This window comes from Lepus europaeus, chromosome 20 (genome assembly GCF_033115175.1).
Source record: "Lepus europaeus isolate LE1 chromosome 20, mLepTim1.pri, whole genome shotgun sequence".
Classification (NCBI taxonomy): domain Eukaryota; kingdom Metazoa; phylum Chordata; class Mammalia; order Lagomorpha; family Leporidae; genus Lepus; species Lepus europaeus.
In genome coordinates, this window is record NC_084846.1 from 45,936,992 (window position 1) to 45,964,542 (window position 27,551).

The window sequence follows — 27,551 nt, forward strand, 5'->3', positions numbered from 1 at the left end:
GAATTATTTGATCAAACCTGCTTTTAATCTAACGCACGCAGAAGGGCTGTGTCTGGAAGGCTCAGCAGACGACAAGCATCCCCAGGGAGCCTTAGAGAGGGTTTCCTCTTTCAGAAACAGTGGCTTCCTCATTTCCAACCCCAAGGCTGCTCTGTGTTGTTGGAGTAAATTCATAATGGGTAGTTTTCCTGCTTTTTAGAGTTTTATTTTGTTTGGCTGAAAAACTGCTGACTGGATGAAAATAGTTTTCTTTGGCTGTTGGCTGGTTTTCTAATTGGCATATTGCCTTGATATTATTTTAAGTTTGCTAGGAAATGAATTATTAATAAATTATTATTGGAGGAAAGGGAGAAAAAGAGAAAGGATAAAGCATGATCTGACACACATACTACTTCTACTGGGATAAGAAAGTGAAAACACAAAGAACAAAAGACATAAATCCATGCGGGTCTTTAGACTACAAAGGGTATTTTTCCACAGTGCTGTTTGGGAGGACAGAGTACTGTCCGGGATGTGGTAAGTAAAGAATTTACTAAATCAGAGACAGCCCTTTGACTTGGTTTCCCTTTAATTTTACTCAAAACAGCCTGGCTACTCGCAAGTGGCATGTTGTCAGGAGGAGGAGATGAGGGGTGGAACTTTCACGTCCCTGCTTGAAATATCATTTGTGACTAGTTTTTGTAGCATTTCACCCAATTAGTGAGATGCCATTGGGAATTCTAATTGAACGAGAATTCGATTTTAAAGGCTAAGAAAGGACATTCTAAAGTGTCATGTGAGATCAACCTTGCTCAGGTATCTTTTGGTGGGAATAGATTAAGTTAAGAAACAAACAGAAAAAGTGTGTTGAGTGCATTTTGCCTGTGAGTAAACATCCCTACTGTCTCCTGTTTTCCGCATCTGATCATAAATACTGCTCTCCACCTAAAGTGATTCAGAAGCCACAGCTTAGAAATAAATTAGCCACGCCGCCGCTTTGTGTAAATATGCAGCAGGAATCACGGGCCGCTCCATCTAGTATTTGCCTCCTTGGGTGACGATGAACGTCAAGGCCTGTTATTTGTCATTCTGAAGGCTGCCGGGTGATGATTCTTTTTATTGGTGTCTGCGGGCAAACATATTTCAACGCCCCACGTGCACGGGAGTTCCCGGGGCCGGCTGCCGCCTCTGCCCCCCACCTGCGCCTGCAGCCCCCCGGAGCTCGGCTCCGCGCACGCCGCCCTCCTCCCTCTGCAGCTGGCGGCGGGCGCGCTGCCTCCAGCCCTGGACCTGCTCAGTCAGCTGGGGCCCCCTGCGGACGGGACCTGCCACTGTGCGCGCCATGGCAGCGGCAGCAGCATCCCCGCCAGCAGCGGCGGCGGCGGCGGAGGAGGTGGCAGCGGCCCGGACCACCGCGGACGCTATTGTTCCTTGGTGTTAGCAGCTCTTTTCCCTTCTTTTCTTCTGCAGCGAACAATAGCGAGGAGGGAGAGCTTGGCTTTGCGTTCTGCTCGGGAAGACGTTCGGAGAGCGCACAGGACAATCCCCTGCGGAGAGCGCTGGGATCCGGACCCTGGAGCGGCTGCGGGCGGCATGGGGCTGCGAGCGAGGCGCGCGGCGGCCGGGGGCCGGGCCGTCCTGCAGCTGCTGCCGCCGCCGCTCCTGCTGCTGCTGCTGCTGCTGCTGCGCCCCGGCGCCTGCGGGGCTGCGGCGCAGGGCGAGGCGGAGGCGCCCACCCTCTACCTCTGGAAGACGGGTAAGTGGGACGCACTCCCGCGTCTTCCAGTCTGGCTCCACCTGAAGGGGCTGCTGGACTTCGGGTGGGACCCCCGAGCTTCCTGGGGGCCCGCTGGTGCTGGGGTTCTAAGGCAAAAAGTGTGATCCCTAGGCAGCAAATTGGGTCATGTCCGATGTTACTCGGAAAGAAAAAACATAACAACGGAGAGGCAACAGTGAGTCATTGCAATGTTATTTCTCCCGCAGCTCCGTAGGGCAAGGCTGCACTTTCCGCATGAAGTGCTGTGTTTGTAACCTCTGCGTTCGCATTCTGCTAACAAATTTAACTAAAATATGTTTCCAGCATAGGACAAGCAAACAAGCAGTTAGCTCCGGTCTTGACTCTGCCTTCAGGCCAGCGAGGCGCTCAGCGCCTTGACATAAGTGGATGGAGAGTTGAATTTGTTAAGTTTAGCTTTGTGATAAGTGGGACACGTGAAACAGCCTAGTTAGGGCGGGTCCAGAATCCAAGGCGAAAGGGGCTGAAGCCAGGCTGCTGGGGCGACTGGAAAGATAATTCTTTGGGAGTGGACGGCAGGACCTTAAGCGTGTGTAATTGTTTGGCAGGTCTCTGGCTTTTAAACTTTGCCTTCTTTAGGAATTCTTTCTGCTTTATTTATTCAACTGACCAACAAAAGCAGCAAGCCACTGCCCCCGGGAGCTCCCAGCCAAGTGCCTGACAGTCCTGGTGGGCAGTGAGGGGCTGGACAACAATGCGGAGGAGAGAGGAATTCCCTCCCCCTCTGCTGCCGGCTGGCTCGCTCTGTCCACTAAAGGACACGGAGGAGTCTCCAGGAGACCTGAAATTTCACATGACCCTAGGACACAGTGGGAAAGATGATTCCTGTTGCCTACAGCAAGCAGTAATTAAAGAGTTCCTTGGAATGCCTCAATACTAAGAGGACATCACAGGGAAAGAAAGTCTGTATTCATTGTGGGATTGCAGACTTAGCAGAGTTGATCTCATTCCTGACTTCAGCCCGTCTCTGCCCCCCTGCCGAACAGACAGATCAATCCACCCTACAAATGCACGGATTTCCTGAAATTTTAAAGAAGTTGCATCTCGCCGGGTTATCTACTGAAGTTAATAAATAGAAATGTATTTAAAGCCAAAGCACATACTTCGCCTGGAAAGGTTGCATGAAACACACAGACCATATTTGAGATCGCTAGATCAATCAGGCTAACACTTTAAATGTAAAGATCACTGATTAATGGATGCAGATGAAATCAAATTATATTCAATTTAAAAGAAGAGCTGAAGATCTTCTGTCATTTAGCTAAAGCCAAGATTTTACTTTTTAAAAGCTCTTTCATAATGACAAACTCCAATAAAATTCTAGTTTATCATTAAATAGTCTTAGTTGGATGGGTGGTAAGAGAATGTGAGGTAAGCAGGTGTTAGGCATATTAGTACTCCCCTAGCTGAAATTTGTATTAACAAAGTAACAAGAACCAAGCAGTAATTCAAAATGAAAAGAACCTAGGCAATATTCACTGTGCAGCATCCGAGGTGCCAATATATGTCAACATAAATGTCGTGGTGGGAACACAAGCCAATAAACAGCTTAAAATAGTGGAGCGCTCTCAGGAGCAAGGATGCGGGGACCTTGAATCAAGTGCCAGTCCTGGCTCTTGCTGGCCCTGTGGACGTAGGCAGTTCACTTAACTTCTGACCCCTGGCTTCCTCAGCTGCATATAAATGGGATGAGACCATCTGACTATCCACAGTGCTGAGTGTTGTGAAAATCAAATCAGTGAGTTATGAGAAAGTAACTTGGCAACTTGGAAGTTATGGGGAAATTTAAGCTAACATGTTGGGGATGTACCTCTTTATGGTGATCCTTGGTTTGATGTGGGGAGGAAGGCAAATTAAAGTGGAGAACAAAATAGTAACGTCTTGATTTTTTTTTCCAGAGAGAATGCAGAGTTTATTATATCTATATAAGATTTGAAAGTAGTTTTTAGAGAAATTAGAAATATTTAAAGGAAAGCCATGTACTCTAAATGAAAACCTAGAAGTGACAGATTCCTAAGTGTCTATCACTTGATGAAAACAAAGAGACAGAAAGGGAATTGGGAGAAGAAGGAGGTGGGACAGTCTTTGCTGTCTGTTCCAGTGAGATGAATTAATCTTAGTACAGAAGGTTATAGGGAATCACATTAATGGTGAGGTCATTGCATTAAAGTAGTGTAGCAAAAGTTACACCAAACATCTGGGATAGGAACTCTGTATGTCACTCACATGCTACTCAATTTTTATAGCTATTTAATGACTTTGGTTCTTGGTTTCCTATTTTGTGATATTTAGTGATTATGAAAGATACTTGTATGGGCCTTTTCAGAGCTAAAATGTGTCATACACATATAAATGTATATACACTCATATATATGGTGTAGACCTATGTGTATCCTACAATGTATGTGCATGTAATATACACATGTGTAATACATATGAATTATGATACATGATATGTAATCTGTTATGCACAGTATTTGAAAGTTTTATTAAGTATTCACAACAAAGAGTTATTGAAGACCTACAATATGCAGTCACTGTGGTGCAGACTAAATGGGATTATTTTTTTTTAATTAAACTTTTATTTAATGAATATAAATTTCCAAAGTACAGCTTATGGGTTACAATGGCTTCCCCCTCCCAAAACTTCCCTCCCACCCACAACCCTCCCCTTTCCCGCTCCCTCTCCCCTTCCAATCACATCATGATTCATTTTCAATTCTCTTTATATACAAAAGATCAGTTTAGTATATATTAGGTAATGATTTCAACAGTTTGCCCCCATATAGCAACACAAAGTGAAAAAAAAAATACTGTTGGAGTACTAGTTATAGCATTAAATAAGAGTGTACAGCACATTAAAGACAGAGATCCTACATAATATTTTTTTAATAATTAATTAATTTTCTATGCCATTTCCATTTTAACACCAGGTTTTTTTTTTTTTTTCATTTCCAATTATCTTTATATACAGAAGATCGATTCAGTATATAATTAGTAAAGATCTCATCAGTTTGTACCCACGCAGAAACACAAAGTGTAAAAATACTGTTTCAGTACTAGTTATAGCATCACTGCACATTAGACAACACATTAAGGACAGTTCCCACATGGGATGTAAGTACACAGTGACTTCTGTTGCTGACTTAACAATTTGACACTCCTGTTCATGGTGTCAGTAATCTCCCTAGGCTCTAGTCATGAGTTGCCAGGGCTATGGAAGCCTTTAGAGTTCGCTGACTTTGATCTTATTCCGATAGGGTCATAGTCAAAGTGGAAGTTCTCTCCTCCCTTCAGAGAAAGGTACATCCTTCTTTGATGGCCCTGTTCTTTCCACTGGGATCTCACTCACAGAGATCTTTCATTTAGGTCTTCTTCTTTTTTTCTTTTCCATGGTATCTTGGCTTTCCATGCCTACAATACTCTCATGGGCTCTTCAGCCAGATCCGAATGCCTTAAGGGCTGATTCTGAGGCCAGAGTGTTGTTTAGGACATCTGCCATTCTATGAGTCTGCTGTGTATCCCACTTCCCATGTTGGATCTTTCTCTCCCTTTTTGATTCTATCAGTTAGTATTAGCAGACACTTGTCTTGTTTGTGTGATCCCTTTGATTCTTAGACCTATCCGAGCCATCAAATGTGAACTGAAATTGATCACTTGGACTAGTGAGATGGCATTGGTACATGCCACCTTGATGGGATTGTATTGGAATCCCCTGGCACATTTCTAACTCCATCACTAAATGGGATTATGTTATCCATACCCCCTGAGAAATTCACAGTTGAACAATTTTGTAAATATACAACAGTTACTACATGATATACCATACCCATGAACAAGGCACTATGAGACCTTTGAGGTGCTGTCCCTGATGGCTGATGTGTGGAGTGTTGCGAACAGAGATTACTTTTTCAACTGGATCTTGAGGAATGTGTTAGGTTTTTACTGAGGGATGTGTGAAAGGCTGTTCCAAGCAGAGGGAAGAGATAAAATGAAAGTATATGACAGCACTCCTAGATCTATGTTGTAGAAGTAGTGTGCTGCAACTCAAAGCCTGGATGTTTGGTAAGAATGGGAATATTCAATGCCAGAAGAGCTGCTTGGGAACCAGATTAGGAGAAAACTTTCAAGCTGTGATAGAGAGGTTGGGGTTTAACCTATAAGCAGGTAGTACCCATTGGGAGTTTTGAGCAGAAGATTGATTTATTGTTTTTCTAGATGTGGAGATATGAATCTACAGGCTGGGTGGCCAGTAAGGTTAAGTGATAGGCAAAGGGGAACATAACTGGAACCATGGAAGTGGCAGTGAGGTATGAGCAGAGGCGGGGTTGGGTCCCATTGGGGAAGTGCTAGCTCAGGTTTGGGGTACAGGAGATGCAGTGTCTCCCAAGGAAAGTAGGAACAAATGTCCCCAATCTCCATGAAGCATGACCCCAGTAATATGAAAGGAGGAAAGGGAGATATATGTTCAGGATGGGAAGGAGACTATTCATTTAATTCAGACAGCTGAACTTGAAGTAGCAAGAGCCTATTTGATTAGTGGATCTAGTGGGAAGATGAGAGAATGGGTGATTACTTTGAGAAGTTTGGACTGAAAGTATAATTTTGGAATTTAAGATATGATATTTCAAGGTATGAGAGTGGGACAAATCATTAAAGAAAATATTGAAAAGAGGAGCTGGGATACTTTACAGAGAATACTGAGATTGAGGTTTTTAAGAGCTACATGTGAGAGTGAAGGGCCTGGGAAGGTATGATCAAGAAAGGTGCAATGGTAATAGATGCTAAATGAAATCGTTTTATGAAGGGGATAGTGACAGCATGTATACATATGTGAGAAAGACCTGGAAAAGGATTATGAAATGTTTTAGAAAATTTCAAATAAGATCAGTAATACATAAGACAACTGTTTTTGAAAAGGGTATTTTAGGTAATTTTGATTGAATAATAAGATAATGAAGAGAAGGTTAAATAACTGGGACGTTTTCAAGATTCTCTTCTGTACTGTTGTTGGTTTGTAAAAGGAAAAAAAAGCCAGCATTTAAGACATCAAAATATATTCATTAAAATATAAAAGTTAGGTTTTTCAACAGCTTGTATCACAGTCATCTGAAAGGTAATTTTATGCAAATAATTGGAAAACATATTTCATATATTCAGGCGAATGGCAGATGTATTATTGGGAGGTGAATAATTACAGTTTGAGTAAGTTTTAGACCAGTTTTGTACTTTATTCTAGCATTTAAGATTGTTTCCATAATAATTATGGTTAATTATATTCACCTGGCAATTCAAAATGAAGAGTGTTAATGGATTGAGCAAAATGTGGTCGACTTAGATGAGTCAGAAACTATTGAATAATCTAACTTACGTTGACTCTGTCCTAGAGATATATTTTCCAAAAAGTCTTTTTGATAACAGTTGGCTTTTATTTTTTCATTTAATGTTTCGGTTATTTGAAAGGTGGAGACATAGAAAGAAACAAAGAATTCCCATTTGCTGATTTATACTGCAAATACCCACAATAGCCAGGCCTGAGCCATACCAAACCTGGGAGCCAAGAACTCCATGAGAGTTTCCCATATGGGTGACAGGGACCCATATACCTGCTGCCTCTCAGGGTAGGCATGAGCAGGAACCTGGAATCAGAAGCAGAGCCAGGACTCAAAATCTAAGCACTCCCAAATGGAATGCACATGTCCAAAGTGGCATCTTTTAACGACTATGCCAAATGCCCACCACTCACAAATGTTTTAATGAAGTCATTGAATTAAATTTACAACAAAATTACATTGAAATCCAAGAAACATGTACATACTAGCCATTATTCAAAGTTCAGGCAATAGGACATTTGCAGGTATTAATTTTCTCTCAAGAATACCTCTCACTTGAAACACTTTAGACCCAAGATCATGCAATACAAGACAGTACCATAATTGACAGTCACTGTGTCCTTTACCTAGTAATTGCACTAAAATATTCAAACTAAAATATTCACAATACCTTTGTTCTACAAGTTAAAATGTTACTTTGCTATGTGTACTTGTGCTACCAGCACTTAGAACCAAATATAAAATATTCTGCAATGTAAAAGGAAAAAATGTTCATATTGTTCATTAAGTTATGAGAGAGAACTCAATTTTTCTGAATTTCACTTGTGCTTAAGGCTTATCTTTCTTTGGAATGTGTTACTGTTTGCTTGTGAAAGGGAGGACAGGACTGGGTAGAATAGACAGAGTGTGGGCATCTGTGTCAATCAATCCTGGGCTACATAGATTGGAAACATTCATCCATCTAAACCATAAAATTATTTCATCTCCTTGAATATTTTTCTGTCATCTCCACTATGAAATAATAATTTGTATTCTATAGGAGTTTTCTAAAAATTAAATATGGAAACACACAAAATGCACTATTAGTGTTTGCCACATATTAGATCAGTAAATGATAGCTTTTATTATTGCTGTTACATAATACAATGGGAGCTTAATTTTGTGACCTGAATGAAGGTTGGTAATGAACATTAGCTTTCTTGAAGCCCCCATGCCCTTTCTTTCGTTAAAGGCACTGGAAATTACAAATTAATATGGTTAATAAGAGTGGTTGATAGTCCAACAAACTATAAAAAATACAGTGTTGTAGAAGAAAGGATGTGGACTTTGGACAAACTACTGACAAATCACTGTTTAAATCTTACCTCTTCCTGACTCATCAAGTTACTTAAACTCTGACTTCTCTGAGAATGATGATAGATGTTCTGGTGGGGGCGGGGTAGGGGTGGGAAAGGGCATTTGTGAAGTTTTAACAGGAAGCAAATAAAATGATCAAGCATGACATCCTAAAAACAGTAGATAATCAAAAATGTTAGTTCCCTTCCCATTTGTTATCCTTCATTTTCCTAAAAATGTTGTAACTTGCAGGAATTCCACTGTTAACATATTTCCCTGTCTTCTCCAGCTAAAAGACATGGTGAAAAGCAAACCAAGCCTAGAAAGAGAAGTTGTTTAAATACAGGTTTGTCTTTTTTTATTAGTTTGACACTCATATGTGGAATACCTTTACCAAAGACTGTAAAACTATCTTAATAATCATATTCTGGGTTAATTTTGTAAAAGAATATTTTATCCATCACTTGATATTGTGTCTAAGGGGATTTCTCAATCTAAGATTTCACTTTGATGAAATTAACATTGTCAGTTATCACTTTCACATTAAATGCTTTCACAGTAGAACTGTTTGTGTTTTAAGCAGTTTTTTTTTTTTTTTTTGACAGGCAGAGTGGACAGTGAGAGAGAGAGAGAGACAGAGAGAAAGGTCTTCCTTTGCCGTTGGTTCACGCTCTAATGGCCGCCGCGGTAGCGCGCTGCGGCCGGCGCACCGTGCTGTTCCGATGGCAGGAGCCAGGTGCTTCTCCTGGTCTCCCATGGGGTGCAGAGCCCAAACACTTGGGCCATCCTCCACTGCACTCCCTGGCCACAGCAGAGAGCTGGCCTGGAAGAGGGGCATAAATTTCCAGTGTACAGCTTATGGATTACAATGGCTTCCCCCTCCCATAACCTCCCTCCCACCCGCAACCCTCCCCTCTCCCGCTCCCTCTCCCCTTTCATTTGCATCAAGATTCATTTTCAATTCTCTTTATATACAGAAGATCAATTTAGTATAAAGATTTCAACAGTTTGCACCCACATAGAAACACAAAGTGAAACATACTGTTTGAGTACTAGTTAGAGCATTAAATCACAATGTACAGCACATTAAGGACAGAGATCCCACATGAGGAGCAAGTGCACAGTGGCTCCTGTTGTTGACCCAACAAATTGACACTCTAGTTTATGGCGCCAGTAACCATCCTAGGCTGTCGTCATGAGTTGCCAAGGCTATGGAAGCCTTCCAAGTTCTCCGACTCTGATCATATTTAGACAAGGTCATAAAAGACAGAGTGAGGATAGTAACCAATGATCCTAAGAGTGGCATTTACCAGGTCTGAACAATTATACAGCATTAAGTGGGGAAGAGGACCATCAGTACACACAGGTTGGGAGTAGAGCCATTGGTGGTAGAGTAGAGGTTATGATTACAAAGGAATGAGGCCCAAGTGCACTAGACAGGGCCTAGAACAAAGGACAGAGTCATTATTAGAGGAGCTAAGAAAGGTGCTGTCTAAGCTACAAGTAATTTTTCTGATTGAGAGGCAAATAGAACCTGATAGAAGGGGCTTGATAATAATCTGGTGGGCTTCAGGCCTTGTAAGTTAAGAGGCCCAGACCTATCTATCTCTTCACATGGGGTATATCCTAAAGGAAGCAGTTTTATTTTTAAATAAATTTTAAATTACAGTTTGTGTTTTCCTTTCTTCCCTTCTTTCTTAGTGTGCAGAGCATGGGAAATGGCTACAAGTCATTCAAAGTTTATTGATGACTTGGAACAAAAAGTGAAATGTTTGGTGGTATTTTTAAGCCTTAATATTTGGCTGAACTGTGGTGACTGAGCTCTCTCCCTATGCAGATTGTTGGTAGCTACCTGGGTTATAAAGTATCATAAGTCCTGATCAGAAATGAGGTTATGAATGATAGAGGGTTGCACACAACCCAGAGTTACTCCCATCCATTATTGTTATGCAGAGAACTGGACTTATGGTGGGGTTGGGGTGGGGGAGGAAAGTGCCCCACATTCTACTTAGTGTATTGCTGAAGTGTGATTGTGGGTGAGTCTTAGGAGTAAATGGAGGCCCTCAGTCTGTATTGTGAGTTAGAATGGTGAAATAGGATACAGGGGTCCCCTTGTTAAGGCAATGCTGGAAACCTTTTAGTTTAATGAATATATAGAAAAGGTTTCTTTGAAATTAATAAAAGATCACAGTATGCTAATAAAATGTGACCTTTAATTAAAGAAACACTGGGAAAGTGTCATTTGAGAAAATACAGCTCTCCTGTCACAGGAACAGTGTGGTGTGAATTGCAGGTGACAGTGAGTCATAAGTAGAGATCCTTTTAAATTTTTCCCATCAGAAATTAACATTGACAGTTTAGATTGCATTAAAATGATTAAATACTTTAAAAATGTATTTAGTTTCCAAATAGCCAAGCAGTAGGAAAGCTCCTGTTTAGAAGAAGTGATATAACAATTAAAAACATATTGGGAGGGGCTGGCACTGTGGCGTAGCAGGTAGAGCCTGCCGTACCAGTATCCCATGTGGGCACTGGTTCAAGCCCTGGCTGCCTCACTTCCAATCCATCTCTATGAAAGCAGTAGCAGATGGCCCAAGTTCTTGGGTCCCTACACCCCCGTGGGAGACCAGAAAAAGCTCCTGGCTCCTGGCTTTGGATCAGTTCCGGCTCCAGCCATTGTGGCCATCTGGGGAATGAACCAGCGGATGGAAGACCTCTCTCTCTCTTTCTACCTCTGCCTCTGTCTCTCTGTAACTCTGCCTTTCAAATAATAAATAAATAAATCTTTAAAAAAACATATTAGGAAATACTAAAATACTTACGACAGTGATACCATATATGACCTATCTATTGCTTTGCTGCACAACTGGACTTACCAAAAAAATACCATTACATCTTTCAGAGGAAATATGAAGCTGATTGATATTTTGCATAATTTATATATGAAATCATAATTTTGGGTTATCATTTTTACTGGTTTAGTTGTATCAAGGTGAAAGTATTGGGAGAGTAATGAAACAAGGACAGATAGAACAAAGTACAAATGAGCTGCTTTATATAGACACTGGTTTTTAAATGACATATGCAGTAGGATAGTGTTGAGGGAGGTGATTTTGAGTCACATTAGAGTATCTACACTAAAGGTGTTCAGGGCCAGCGCTGTGGCATAGTGGGTAAAGCTGCCGCCTGCAGTGCCAGGTTTCCTTATGGGTGCTGGTTCGAGACCCGGCTGCTCTACTTCTGATCCAGCTCTCTGCTATGGCCTGGGAAAGCAGTAGCAGATGGTCCAAATCTTTGGGCTCCTGCACCCACGTGGGAGACTGGGAAGATGTACCTGGCTCCTGGCTTCGGATTGGAGCAGCTCCAGCCATTGTGGCCAACTGGGGAGTAAGCCAGTGGATAGAAGACCTCTTTCTCTCTGTCTCTCCTTCTCTCTCTGTGTCACTCTGACTTTCAAATAAATAAATAAATCTTTATAAAAATTAAAGGTGTTACATTAGTAAATTTAGGAGAAGCTGAGCATGACTACTAAAACTTAGGGAGAAAGTGAGACATTGTAAAAACAAAACAGAAGAGAGAAGATAGGGAAATGGTCTTCATTTAAAATTTTACTTTTAATGAGTAGAAATTACAGAGTTCTCATATATGCTCTATCCCCTCATCTTTCAACTTTATTAAAATCTTGCATTGGCCAGCGCTATGGCACAGTGGGTTAAAGCCCTGGCCTGAAGTGCTGGCATCCCTTATGGGCACCGGTTTGAGTCCTGGCTGCTTCACTTCTGATCCAGCTCTCTGCTATGGCCTGGGAAAGCAGTAGTAGATGGCTCAAGTCCTCAGGCTCCTGCACCCACTTGGGAGACCTGGAAGAAGCTCCTGGCTCCTGGCTTCAGATAGGTGCAGCTCTGGCCATTGCAGCCATCTGGGGAGTGAACCACCTCTCTCTGTAGCTCTATCTTTCAAATAAATAAATCTTTAAAAATTTTTTTTGCATTAGTGTGGTACATTTGTTATAACTGATGAGTCCATATTGATACTGTTAAGTTTGTGATTTAGGTTAGGGTTCACTCTTTGTTTTATACATCCTATGAGTTTGACAGTATATGATACCATGTATTCACCTTACAGTATTGTACGGAGTAGTTCCTCTATCCGAAAACCTCTTGTGCTCCACCTGCCCTCCCTTCCTTCTAGAAGCCACTGATTCTTTTTTTTTTTCCTATTTTTTCTTTTCTTTTTCTTTTTTTTTTTACTGTCTTCATATTTGTGCTTTTTCAAGAATGTCGTATAGTTGGAATCATACAGTATGTGTCTTTTTCAAATGGGCTTCTTCACTTGGAAATAAGAATTTAATTCTCCTCCATATGGTGCTGTGGCTTGATATCTTGTTTCTTTTTAGTGTTGATTAATATTTCACTGTATGGATATATCACACTTTGATCCTTTACAATTGAAGGATGTCTTGGTAACTTTGAAGTTTTTGCATTTATGAATGTGAAGAGTTTTGTCTGGATATAAGATTTCAACTTTTTGTTTTAAGTACTAAGGATCAAGTTATCTAATCTTATGTTAATTAGAGTGGAGCTAACGTAGGTGGGGTTCCATACGTTTGCCATACAGTTTGAGTGTTGTAGCAGTAGCAATAACAGGACACTCTGAGTACTGTACATAGATGAGGTTGCAGGTAAATTTTATCATGTGCCTGTCAAAGAGTGGCAACAGACCACATTAGTGCCTATTTGTGTTGCTTTATTTAAAGGTTATTTTTATTTTCTGTACCAAAATCAGAGAGTGCAATTGTGTATGTCACAGAGGTCCTTGTATTTGGGGAAAGAGATTAGTTGCAAAAATTGAATCCATAGCTTATAATGAAAAAAGAACTAATTGGTCAGTACTTAATTAAATGCATATGAGGGTACTTCAAAAAGCTCACATAAATAAAACTAAAAGATAAGTTTATTTTGGTGCAAAATTTCTTGAAATTTTTGCATTTAATGAGGATTCAAAAATTCATGAAAAATGAATATTATGAAAAATGCGTGCATCTGCGCATATATATATATATATATATATATATTAAATGAAATGTCCAGGAACAGACTCTGAATGAGATTCTTAAACCCAGTTTTGTCATTTATTAATATGCCTTCTAATCTCTGTCTCTTATTCCTCAGCCACACCACAGATATGAAATAGTTTCTACCTGCCCAGATTGTTTTTAGATAATTTGAGATAAACCTGTCAATGATGCTGATGGTGACTGGTACAGATCAGTAGTCAGTAAATGTTATCTCTGACTTGGGTGAGATCCTGTTGTGAACTGCTGATGCCTTCTCCCTGGTACAGAGTCTGTCTCTTGGATCTACCTACATTATTTCCTTCTTCATTCCCACTCTTGCTTGACTCCCTGTATGCATCTCAACCTTCTCTACATGGAACATTGCTGTTTTCTACCTGCTGTCACAGCCAGCAGCAGAATTACAATGCCCTCAGCCTTGCTGTCTGCATGATTATTCAAAATATAGCTTTCAGATACGGTGACATTCTGGCCCAGTGTTTTATTTTTACTTGTGATTGTGCATATCATTTCCATGCAGGAAATGTTAGAGATATGACTATTTAGTGAAACTGTGCTTCCCATAATTCTTTGTGTGACTACACCTGAGGATATTCTTGGCAAGACTTTCCTGCTCTGTGATGCTGTGTGTAGGAAATGAGAAGTGAATTCTAAGGCTTCTTCTCCTAATGTACAATATAGATAGATAGATAGATAGATAGATAGAAATATATATCTCTACTTGTATATCCCACCTATATACTTCAATATATATGATTCAAAATCTACTGTAGGGTACTAAAATAGTGTTTTCTGACTTGGTGGAGAAATAACTGTTTCACACCCATTCCAACCCATATATCTGTACATTTGTAAATATATATAATTATTAATTTAACATACCATTATGGGCCCACTCATATATAAAAATATGAGTATATAAATTTATACATATGAGTATATGTATATTTTTATATGAACACATATGTACAGATGGATAAGTAAATATATATAGATAAATGACAATCATTTATGTTTAAATTACTATATAGGACTTCATAGTTTATCTGGTATTATGGAAATTATATCTCCTAAAATGTATTTTATATGTGGTACCCATAGTTGTGGCTTCTAAAAATGTGTGTTATTATGAATAATTCTATTGACATACAAAAATTATGATGAAATTATAGTTTAGAAAGTTTTGTGCCAACCTTTATGTTCATCAAAAATCAGCTCTTAAAAAAGCTATTATTATACAAGCCCTTGCATTACCTCCCACTACCTTATGGCTTTTATTTTAAGATCTTTTTATGTCTAACTGTCTTCCTGTGTTTGCTACTCTGGTGTCTGAACCAAGTCTACAAACTGCAGTGCCTGCACAAATTTCCAAGAAATATTTTCTTCTAATAGCATCTGCCTACCAGCATATTTGTGAACAGTATTTATATAAAATATCACTTGTAAATAGTCTATGTTGCTTATGACATCTGGCACTACTGGTAACAGACCCAGGTGGAATAATAGAGATTAGTTATATATACATTTCTTTTCTCTAAGAGATAGTCCATTCAGAGCCAACACATTGCACAACTACAGGAATTCACATTCAGACTTAGGTGTCCATTTTCTTCATCTTTGTACATGGATCAGGGTCAAATAAGGAAAGCTTGCAGTTGCTTGGTGTCTATCTGATGCAAACTCTGAGCCAGGTACAAGGGAGCAACATGAACAGCGCATGAAACCATCCCTCCTGGAGTTCCCTATCACATGCAAATAGTGATTCTATGCTAGTGAATTTGTTGCAAAAGTAGAAGCATACTATATATAAAACAGATAGGGATGCAATTCTGTTGCAAAAGGAGAGAGGGAAATAAAGTTCTCATAACACACAAGTTTGAAAAATAAACTATTTACAAGATGCCCATTTACAAATGGGCAAAGTTTATAGAAAGATGGAATTCCAGGCCAAGAGAAGCACTTGTGAAGAAATCAAATGACATGTGTCCAGGCACAGCAGGAAGTTCTGCAGCATAAAAAGTAAGGAGTGAGCTGGGGCGGGAGGAAGATTGGATGAATTAGGGAGAAGGGAATGGATTGACCAAACAGAGCTTGACACAGGCATGAGGAGCTTGGACTCTCTTTGCTGTTGTTGATTTATGCAATCTGGAGGCCTATGTCTATTTGAATGTATAAAAATGCCAGGAGAGGAAGAATATTAGATATTAAACCACAAGTGAATTTTTGAATTTTATATGATTGTCCATATCCATGAGCTATTATGTTTCCTCCCAAAGTTTCCCATAGAAATGCTATATCTCAGGTAATGCTAATTTTCCAATAGTTTGGTATTCTTTTTATTAAGATTGAGTCAATATTTTATATACTGATTCTTCAGTTTTGATTACAAAAAATAAATAAGCTTTAAATCTATGCACAATTTCATTGATGGGATTTGTGGCATAGACTATAAATAAGGGAAGTGGACCAGGCAGGGCATAGAGCCTGGCTGTTTGCAGCTCTCCTTTGCTGTGTAGTTCATTCTCGAGAAACAAGAGCACCCATCCTGCTGAAGGTCTGTTGTTTGACATCGGTTAGAGGTTGGGTTCAAGGGACAGCCCTGTGGCCACATCCTTTGTCCAATGGGCCTAAACTGGATAACAGGCAATTGTCTTTAGGCTTTTGCCTTTGCCAGTCATATCAAGTCTTCAAAAAATATGACGCTTAGAGTGGGCATTTCATGCAGTGGGTGAGACACCACATGGAACATTTGTGTCCCATATCAGAGTGCCTGATTTGAGTCCTGACTGCACATCCGATTCCAGTTTCCTGCTTCTGGAACCCTGGAAAGAAGCAGATGATGGCTAAAATACCTGCCACTCTTATGGGAGACCTGGATGGAGTTCCCAGCTACAAGCATTGGGCCTACTCAACCTTTGTTGTGTGGCCAGCTGAGAGATGAATCACAAGATAGAAATTTACTCTCCCTCTCTCACTCATCCTTTCAAATAAAGTGAAAATAATAAAAACTTTGAAAAATGTGAAACTTACAAAAAGTGTAGAGAGGATATTGAAAAGACACTCTTTTTGAGTTTTAGAGAATGATTACATCAAAGTACATGGAGCACCAGCTTGAAATTAGTGTCTGAACAGCCATGTTTGCAGCCAGCATCACCCCTGCTCCACAGGCTGTGCCCCATTAGTTCTCATTTGCTGATGGGCCCTGTGGAGTGAGAGGAGCCTTGAGGATCAAAGCATCTGCTGCCCCCAAGCTGGTGTGGAGAATCACAGAGATGCAGCAGAATCACAGGGACAGGAGCTCTATAAAACAGTTGCTTCTGACAGTTTGCAGTAGTGACTGCCTATCTAATGAGATAGCCATCAGAATGGATTCGGATTTATGGAATCCAGTAATTCATAAGGAAAGCTTTGACTACTGCTAAGATACATTTTTCTTCCTGTCCTTTACTGCAAGATTTAATGCAAGTTCTTCAGTTTCTGTGGCTTGTTTTATAAGAGAACTGGCTTTGAACTACTTCATGAGTGAGAGTTCCACAAGAACAGAATAAATATTACAGAGACCACAAGATGGTCTCAACCTTGGCTGATCAAGCACTGCAGAGATATGCATATCCCGATTTCCCCAATCATCACGCGAGCTTTCACAGCTTTTAAGACCATTCTTCTTGAAGTAATTTTCTACTTTGGTAATTATTATATGACAAATATGAAAATCGGGAAAAATGACTCATGCCATGTTAATATACATAGATGAATCTTCCTTCATGGCTGTGTACTAACTATTGGGATTGCTACTACACAGACATTCTTTATACAGCTTTGTTGGATAGATTTCATTCTAGGCCATTTAATGTATACAATTCAATGACTTTAGTATTTTTACAATTGTCAATCCATCACCATTATCACGTCTATAGCATTTTCATTTACTGCCACCCCTCAAAATCCTAAATCCATAGCTTTTCCCCCATGGCTTAAAAAAATATTAACCTGCTTTCTGTCTCTAAACTTGCCTCTTCTGGACGCACCATATAAATAGAATCATGCATGGTCATTTGTGACTGGTTTCTTTTACTTAGCATGGTGTTTTCAAAGTCACTTTATTTTCATTTCATTGTGTTTATTCACCAATGGTTGGAAATTTAGGGGTCTGTCTATCTTTTGATCATTAAAAATGGTACAATGAACATCTGTATGCAAGTTTCTGTGTGGATGTATATTTTCATTTCTTTTGAATACATATAAGGAAACTTTTAAAAGATCAAGGAAAAAATGAAATAAAGTGTATTTCCCATGAACTCTTTGAAGACCGCTTATGCTTTGGTACTTTGGATAGAATTGCTGGACCTTATGGTAAATCTATGTTTAATTGTTTGAAAAACTGTCAGTCTGTACCATATATTTTTAAACTCAGCACAGACGAATACCGATTAAGTTTCTAGGAACTTCAGTTATGATAAAATTGTCATTAGAAATTATGTAATTAGAAGGTAAGTAGTTAAAATATAGGAAAGTACTTTAGGAGACCTAGTTCATAAAAAGAAAAATATGTTTTGGAGGAGAATTTGCTGAAATAACCATGATCATACTTGATAGAATACCTAGAATAATCTCCTATGGTTTTTATCTGATCATATTGATTATACTGGCATACAAGATGCCAGTGCATTTTTTTAAAAAGTGTGTGTGATGGGAGAGCTGTGTTTTAATCAGATTTTGAGAAATCTAGGGGCCAGCATTGTGGCATAGTGGGTAAAGCCACTTTCTGAAACACCAGCATCCCATATGGGTACCAGTTCAAGTCTCAGCTGCCCCACTTCTGATGCTCATGGCCTGGGAAAGCAGTGAAAGATGGCTTAATTATTTAGACCCCTGCTACCATGTGGGAGACCTGGATGCAGATCTTGCTTCTGGTTTTAGCCTGCTCCATCCCTGGCCATTGTGGAGTCTGGGAGTTGAATCAGCATATGGAAGATCTCTCTTTCCCATCTCCTCCCCCCACCCCACCCCCCCGCCTCTGTAATCCTGATGTTCAGGTAAATAAATAAATCTGTTTTAAAAAAAGAAATCTAGGTGATATTGATGAGAACATTAAGTGTTTTGGCAATTTAGAAGTTGCCAGTTTGGTTTCTATGAACTAACAAGACCTCCTTGCATTCTCATGATACTGAAAATTTTCTAAGCATTCATGCTTGCATTTTCTTTTACTAAATTCCCACAATTTTTTTCATAGTATACAGCAAGAAGGAATATCCTTCCTCTTTAATGAAAGAGTAGATTCAGGTACCTGAGATGAAGTAGTACAAACCAGTTAGATGTGTTCTTTGTTTTATTTTCAAATATTTGATTTACTTTTTCTTTAACTTTTTGAATTTATATAAAGGAAAAAATTTCATGTATTTCATATGTACATATGTACACATTTCATATGTATCTCCCCTCCCCTCACTCCCACCCTCCTCCTTCTCCTCTTATTTTTCTTTTAATTTTCACAATGACATACCTCCAATTAACTTCATAACCTCAAGCCTAACCCTCCACCAAAGAATACAACAAGCAGCAAGTAGAAAAACCACTCTTCCTTAAGAGTATAGACAAGAGCTATAAACAATAATCAAACCTCAAAATGTCATTTTCACTCATATACATTACTTTTATTGGTCTCTGTGTATTTAAAACCACAGATCTAAGAAAACATATGATATTTGTCTTTTTGGGACTGGCTTGCTTTCCTAAGCATAGTGGTCTCTAGTTGTATCCATTTTGTTGTGAAAGGCAGTATTTCATTCTTTTTTCTTGTTTTTTAAGCTGAGTAGTACTGCATAGTGCATCTGTACCATAATTTATCTATCCAGTCATCAGCTGATGCACATCTTGGGTCATGACATATCTTAGCTGTGCTGAGTTGGACTGCTAGAAACATGGGGGTACAGATAACTTTTTTGTGCTGATTTCCTTTCATTTGGGTAAATTCCCTGGAGTGGAATGACTAGGTCATATGGTAGATCTATTTTCAGATTTCAGAGAAATCTCTATACTGTCTTCCATAAAGATTGTACTGGCTTATACTACCATCAACAATGTATCAGGGTACCTTTTTCTGCACATCCTCAAAAGCATTGCATTTTTTATTTTTTTGCATGATACCCATTCTAACTGGGGTGAGATGAAACCTCTCTGTGATCCTGAGCATTTTTTCCTGTTGGCTATTTGAATTTCATCCTTTGATAAATGCCTATTAACAACCTTATCCTGGTCCCGGGCAGGCGCTGTTGCTCAACAGGCTAATCCTCCATCTAGCGGCGCCAGCACACCAGGTTCTAGTTCCGGTTGTGGCACCGGATTCTGTCCAGGTTGCCCCTCTTCCAGTCCAGCTCTCTGCTGTGGCCAGGGAGTGCAGTGGAGGATGTCCCAAGTTCTTGGGCCCTGCACCCCATGGGAGACCAGGAGAAGCACCTGGCTCCTGCCTCTGGATCAGCATGGTGTGCCGGCTGCAGCGTGCCGGCCACGGCGGCCATTGGAGGGTGAACCAACGGCAGAGGAAGACCTTTCTCTATGTTTCTCTCTCTCTCTCTCACTGTCCACTCTGTCAAAAAAAAAAATAATAAAAAATAAAACAACCTTATCCTGTTTCTTAACTGATTTTCTTGTTTTTTTGTTGTTGAGTTTCTTGAGTTCTTTATAGATCCTGGATATTAATCCTTTATCAGATGTATAATTTGCAAATGTTTTGTCACATTCTGTCCATTGCCTGTTTACTTTGTTGAGTGTTCCTTTGCTGTGCAGAAGCTTCTTAGCTTGATATAATCCCATTTGTCTATTTTTGTCTTTATTGCCTGTGTTTCTGGGGTCATATCAAGAAGTCTTTGCCTGTGTCAGTGTCTTGCAGGGTTTCCTTTATGTTTTTTTCTAGTAAGTTGATGGTTTCAGGATTTAGATTTAGATACCTGACTTGATTTTTTACAAATTTTATTTATTTATTCAAAAGGCAGATCTACAGAGAGGCAGAGGCAGAGAGAGAGAAATGTCTTCCATCCTCTGATTCACTCCCCAGATGGCCACAATGGCTAGAGCTCAGCCAATCCAAAGCCAGGTGCCTGGAGGCTCTTCTGGGTCTCCCATGAGGATGCAGGAGCCCAAGGACATGGGCTATCCTCCCCTGCTTTCTCAGGTTACAGCAGAGCTGGATCAGAAATGGAGCAACTGGGACTCAAACTGGTGCCAATATGGGATGCTGGCACTGCAGATGGCAACTTATCACTATCTCACCGTATTGGCCCATGTGTTGATTTTTGTAAAGGATGTAAGATAGGGGTATTATTTCATCCTTCTATATGCAAAGATCCAATTTTCTCAGTACCATTTGTCAAAGAGACTTCCTTTCTCCAGGGAGTGATTTTTGCCTGATTATCAAAGATTAGTTGGTTGTAGCAGTGGATGAATTCTTGGGGTCTCCAGTCTTTCCATTGGTTGACATGGCTATTCTTGTGCCAGTACAAGGCTTTTTGAAACAACACTGCATACCAGGGACAAATCTCACTTGGCCTTGGTGACTAATCTTTCTTATATGTTGTTCGATTTTATTAGCTAATATTCTGCTGAGGGTTTTTTTCAGCTGTATTCATCCGAGATATTGGTCTATCATTTTTTTTCTTGTATCTTTTTCTGTTAATGGTATGAATGTGATGAATTTGATGCTGACCTCAAAGAAGGAGTTTGAATAGTTGAGGATAATTGGAATTAGTTCTTCTTTAAAAGTTTAGTAATATTTAATAGTAAAGCCATCTGTTCCTGGGCATTTTGGTTGGGAGATATTATTATGTATTCAATCTCTGTGTTGATTTTTAGTCTATTTAGGTTTTCTGTGTCTTCCTGTTTCAATTTTGGTAGGTTGTATGTATCTGCAAATCAAAGAAATTAACCATTTCTTCTAGATTTTCCAGTTTGCAAGAATCCCAGATGTTTCTTTTTATTTCTATGGTTCCTATTGTAACATCCCCTTTTTCATTTTATTAAGTTGGGTCTTTTCTTATTCCTCTTTTTTTTTTGGTTAGTTGAAACAGTGATGAATTAGTTTTTGTTTTTTTTTTTAACTTTTATTTAATGAATATAAATTTCCAAAGTACAGCTTATGGATTACAATGGCTCCCCCCCCATAACTTCCCTCTCACCCGCAACCCTCCCATTTCCTGCTCCCTCTCCCCTTCCATTCACATCAAGATTCATTTTCAATTCTCTTTATATACAGAAGATCAGTTTAGTGTATATTAAGTAAAGATTTCAACAGTTTGCCCCCACATAGCAACACAAAGTGAAAAATACTGTCGGAGTACTAGTTATAGCATTAAACCACAGTGTACAGCACATTAAGGACAGAGGTCCTACATGATATTTTTTAAAAATTGATTAATTTTCTATGCAATTTCCTATTTAAAACCAAGTTTTTTTTTCATTTTCAGTTATCTTTATATACAGAAGATCAACTCAGTATATACTAAGTAAGGATTTCATCAGTTTGCACCCACAGAGAAACACAAAGTGTAAAAATACTGTTTTAGGGCCAGCGCCGTGGCTTAACAGGCTAATCCTCCGCCTTGCAGCGCCGGCACACCGGGTTCTAGTCCCGGTTGGGGCGCCGGATTCTATCCCGGTTGCCCCTCTTCCAGGCCAGCTCTCTGCTATGGCCTGGGAAGGCAGTGGAGGATGGCCCAAGTGCTTGGGCCCTGTACCCGCATGGGAGACCAGGAGAAGCACCTGGCTCCTGGCTTCGGATCAGCGCAATGTGCCGGCCACAGCGGCCATTGGAGGGTGAACCAGCGGCAAAAGGAAGACCTTTCTCCCTGTCTCTCTCTCTCACTATCCACTCTGCCTGTCAAAAATAAATAAATAAAAAATTTGAAAAAATACTGTTTTAGTACTAGTTATAGCATCACTTCACATTGGACAACACATTAAGGACAGATCCCACATGAGACATAAGTACACAGTGACTCCTGTTGTTGATTTAACAATTTGACACTCTTGTTTATGGCGTCAATAATCTCCCTAGGCTCTAGTCATGAGTTGCCAAGGCTATGGAAGCCTTTAGGGTTCGCTGACTTTGATCTTATTCCGATAGGGTCATAGTCAAAGTGGAATTTCTCTCCTCCCTTCAGAGAAAGGTACCTCCTTCTTTGATGGCCCCGTTCTTTCCACTGGGATCTCACTCACAGAGATCTTTCATTTAGGTCCTCTTTTTTTTTTTTTTTTCCCCAGAGTGTCTTGGCTTTCCATGCCTAAAATACTCTCATGGGCTCTTTAGCCAGATCCGAATGCCTTAAGGGCTGATTCTGAGGCCAGAGTGTTGTTTAGGACATCTGCCATTCTATGAGTCTGCTGTGTATCCCGCTTCCCAAAAAGGGATCATTCTCTCCCTTTTTGATTCTATCAGTTAGTATTAGCAGGCACTTGTCTTGTTTGTGTGATCCCTTTGACTCTTAGACCTATCACTTTGATCAATTGTGAACTGAAGATGATCACTTGGACTAGTGAGGTGGCATTGGTACATGCCACCTTGGTGGGATTGTATTGGAATCCCCTGGCACATTTTTTAACTCCACCATTTGGGGCAAGTCCGATTGAGCGTGTCCCAAATTGTACATCTCCTCCCTCTCTTTTTTCCACTCTTATATTTAATAGGGATCACTTTTCAGTTAAAATTTGAACACCTAAGAATAATTGTGTATTAAATACAGAATTCAACCGTTAGTACTAGAACAAAAAAATACTAAAATGGATAAAGTATTACATTGTGCATCGACAGGACAAGAGCTGATCAAATCACTGTTTCTCATAGTGTCCATTTCACTTCAACAGGTTTCCCCTTTGGTGCTCAGTTAGTTTATTTTTTTTAAAAAAAATTAGTTATTCATTTCACTGATCTTTTGTATTTTTCTGTTTGTTTTTTTATTTCTTCACTTATTTTATTATTTCTTTCCTCCTACTAATTTAGAGTTTGCTTTGTTGTTTTTCTATTCCTTTAGATACATTGTGAGATCATTTATCCTTTTCAATTTCTTGATGTAGGCATTAATCACTATAAACTTTCCATTGAACACTTCTTTTGTTGGATCCCATAAGTTTTGATATGTTTTGTTCTCATCTTCATTTCTTTCCTGGAATTTTTTAGAAGATTTTAGTTATTTGAGAGGTAAAGTTAGAGACAGAAAGAGAGGGAGGGAGGGGGAAAGGGGAAGGTTCTTCCATCTGGTGGTTCACTCCCCATATGGCCACAATGGCCTATCCAAAGCCAGGAGCCAGGAACTTCTTCCAGGTCTTGCATGTGGATAGAGGGGCCCAAGAACTTGGGCCATCTTCTACTGCTTTTCCAGGCCATTAACAGGGAACTGGATTGTAAGACAAAAAGCCGGGACTGTAACCAGTGTCCATATTGGATGCTGACATCACAGTTGGAGGCTTAGCCTACCCCACCACATCCCTAGCCCCTCTAGGAATTTTTTGATTTCATTTTTGATTTTTTTCCATGATCCATTGTTTATTCAGGAGCATGTTGTTCAGTTTCCATGTATTTGTATATTTTCTACATTCTTTTTTTTTTTGGACAGGGAGAGTGGACAGTGAGAGAGAGAGAGACAGAGAGAAAGGTCTTCCTTTACCGTTGGTTCATCCTCCAATGGCCGCTGTGGCAGGCGCACTGCGGCCAGCGCACCATGCTGATCCAAAGCCAGGGGCCAGGTACTTCCTCCTCGTCTCCTCTGTGGGTGCAGGGCCCAAGGACTTGGGCCATCCTCCACTGCACTCCCAGGCCACAGCAGAGATCTGGGCTGGAAGAAGGGCAACTGGGACAGAATCCAGCACCCCGACTGGGACTAGAACCCAGTGTGCTGGCACCGCAGGTGGAAGATTAGCCTATTGAGCCATGGCACCGGCCCTGCACATTCTTAAGATGTATATATATATATATATATATATGTATATAGATATAGATATAGATATAGATATAGATATAGATTCATTTCATTGTTGTCAGAAAAGGTACATAGCATGATTTCAATTGTTTTGAATTTGTTGAGACTTGCTTTATGGCCTAGCATATGGTCTATCCTAGAGAAACTTACATGCACTGATGATAAGAATATATATTCTACAGCTGTAGGGTGTAATGGTTTGTTGATATAAATTAGGTTCATAGTATAGCTTAATTCTATTGTTTCTTTTTGGATTTGTTGTCTTATTGATCTGTCCATTGATGAAAGTGAGTATTGAAGTCCTCCATTACTACTTTGTTAGAGTCTATATCTTGCTTTAGATCCATTAATATTTGTTTTAAATAGTCAGGTGTCCTAGCATTTGGTGCATATGGATTTACTATTCACATCTTCCTGTTGAATCCACCCCTTAATAATTACATAATGCCCCTCTTTGTCTCATTTAACAGTTTTTGTCTTAATGTCTATTCTGTCTGCTGTTAGAATGGCTAAACCTTCTTGTATTTGCTTTCTGTTAGCATGGAATATTTTTCTATCCTTTCACTTTCAGTCTGTGTGTATCTGTTGGTAAGGTAAATCTCTTGTAGGCAGCAAATAGATTGGTTTTGTTTTTTTAATCCATTCAGCCAATCTGTGTCTTTTAATTGGAGAATTTAGGTCATTTACATTCAAGGTTATTGATAAGTAACAACTGTTCCTGCAGTTTTTCCATACATATTCCTATTATTTGTTTTGAATTCCCTTTGTTGTTTTACTAGGAAATAGTCTGCCTTTACATTCTGCCAGGAGGCTGACTTTGTTCTTGTGTGTATCACATCCTTAAATATAATTTGTAAGGTTGGACAAGTGGTGACAAACTTTTTCAATTTCTATGTGTTTTGGAAGGTCCTGATTTCACCTTCATTTATAAATGACAACTTTTGCTGAGTAAAGAATTCTAGGTTGTCATTTATTTTCTTTTAGTATTTGACCATGTCTTTCCTTTCTCTACTATTGTACAGGGTTTCTGATGAGAAATCAGCTGTCATTCTAATTGGAGATCCTTTGAAGTTAGTCCAGAGCTTCTCTCATGCACATTTTAGAATCTTTGTGTTTTACTTTTGAGTTTGGCTGTAATGTGTCATGGTGACACATTACATTAGGAGTTCTGTGTGTTTCCTATACTTGGATGTCCCTATCTTTCTACAGATCAGAGAAATTTTTGCTACTTTATTGAATAGATCTTCTAATACATTCTCTTTTCCACACCTTCAGGAACTCCTATGATTTGTATGATTGGTCATTTGATAGTATCCAATATATCTCGAACTGCTTTTATTTTTCTAATTTTTTCTTTTTTTTGAGATACTATAAAGGTTTGTCTTCTAGCTGAGATATTCTTTTTACCACAGCAAGTCTATTGTTAAGGTTTTCCACTTTATTTTTTACTTTACATATTGTATTCTTTGTTTCTAATATTTCAGTTTTATTTCTCTTCAATATTTCTGTCTACCAGCAGAATTTCTCATCATGTCATATGGGATTTTCCTTAACTCATGTATTTGCTTCTGTATGATTTTGAGTAATCCTATAATCATTGTTTTGCATTCATTTCAGGCATTTCATCAATCTCTTCATCTTCACATTCTAGTACTAACGTGTTTTTGTGTTCCTTTTGGGGAGTTATGATATCTTTCTTATTCATGTTTCTTGTATTCCTATGTTTATTTTTGTTATTTGTGGAAACACTTGTTGGTTTTCTCCTCTGAGGGCTTTTTTCTTTGAAATATGCCTTTATTCTTTGGTGTTTGCTGCTTCAGTAGATATGCAGAGACAGGTGCTGGGTGAGGTCATAGAGCTTTTACCAGAGCTTGAGGGTGGGTCAGGAGTTCAAAGTGACACCCAACTTGGAGTTTGTAGGTCTCCTCTATTGTCAGCACAGGGTAGGGTATTTGGGGATAGGCTGTTGTGTTCACAGCCCCAGTTCCTCTCTGCCAAGTTGAACAAGCTGCTCATGTTGAGCACACAGTGCCTACACTCCCCACCCACACAGGTGTATGAACCACACAAATGATCTGTGTGCTCCTTAGTGTGAGCATGGAATCATCTGTGATTACCCACCCCAAGTGCTCAGGGAACTATGAGCTCATGAAGCCAGTCACAGAATTGCCCAAAGACACATCTACACCCCACATTCTGTGGCACAATCACAGAATTCCCACAGTCACAGCACACAGGGCTCCCAGATTCACAGAGGGCATGGGATCCACTCAGCCCCATGAACCTCCCTTGTCCATGGAAAGAGCCGTGTCACTCCCAGAACCAGCTGCCTAACTTACAGAAGTTGGTCAGTGCTCTGCCTTGGCAAGTGGAGTCAGGATCCTTGATAGAGTGGGGGGAGGGGAGAGCCTCACTCCCTGCTGACTCTGCAGGCCAGACTGAAAGTTAGCAGGGACTGTGGATTTATCCGTCTGATAAAATCCCCCAGTCACATGCTGGCCACAGCACCCTCTCCTAGCTCTATTTCTCCCTCTTCCTCTTCCTCTTCCTCTTCCTCTTCTTCTTCTTTCTTTTCTTCTTTCTCCTGCCCCTCCCCCTCCTCCTTCTCCTCCTCCTCTTTTCCCCTTTCTTCCTCTTTCTTCTCCTCTTCTTCCTCCTCCTCCTTTCTTTTTTGAAACTTTATTCATTTATTTGAAAGAGTTACAGAAAGAGGGAGAGACAGAACAGAGAGAGATCTTACATCCACTAGTTCATTTGCTTTCCCAGGAGCATTAGCAGCGAGCTGGATCAGAAGTTAAGCCATTGGGACTGGAACAAGCCACTTATATTTGTAAGCTAGTGTTTTAAATAAGAGTAGAAGCCAGTATATATTGCTTGGCTTCCTTTATTCTATGCTATACACAAAAATAAAATTTTTCTGTACCGCACTTAAAATATAAAGGATTTTTCACTGAAGAACCCAAGATCCAAAAAAATACTCTTTGGTAATATGAAGAGTAAGTCAAAGATTGGAAATAGAAATTTATAACTTTCAGACAAACATAGGGAAATACAGTAAACAATGATAG

General features: G+C 39.8%; 1 protein-coding gene across 1 annotated transcript in view; it reads left to right on the top strand.

The window, feature by feature from the left end:
• The first annotated feature begins 1,572 nt into the window (after nucleotides 1–1,572).
• Nucleotides 1,573–27,551, top strand: part of THSD7A (thrombospondin type 1 domain containing 7A) — a 449,664-nt gene continuing 423,685 nt past the window's right edge. Inside the window, exon 1 of the mRNA XM_062178382.1 lies at nucleotides 1,573–1,735. Within this exon, the coding sequence (XP_062034366.1) occupies nucleotides 1,573–1,735 (163 nt within the window). The remainder of the gene's footprint in view (nucleotides 1,736–27,551) is intronic.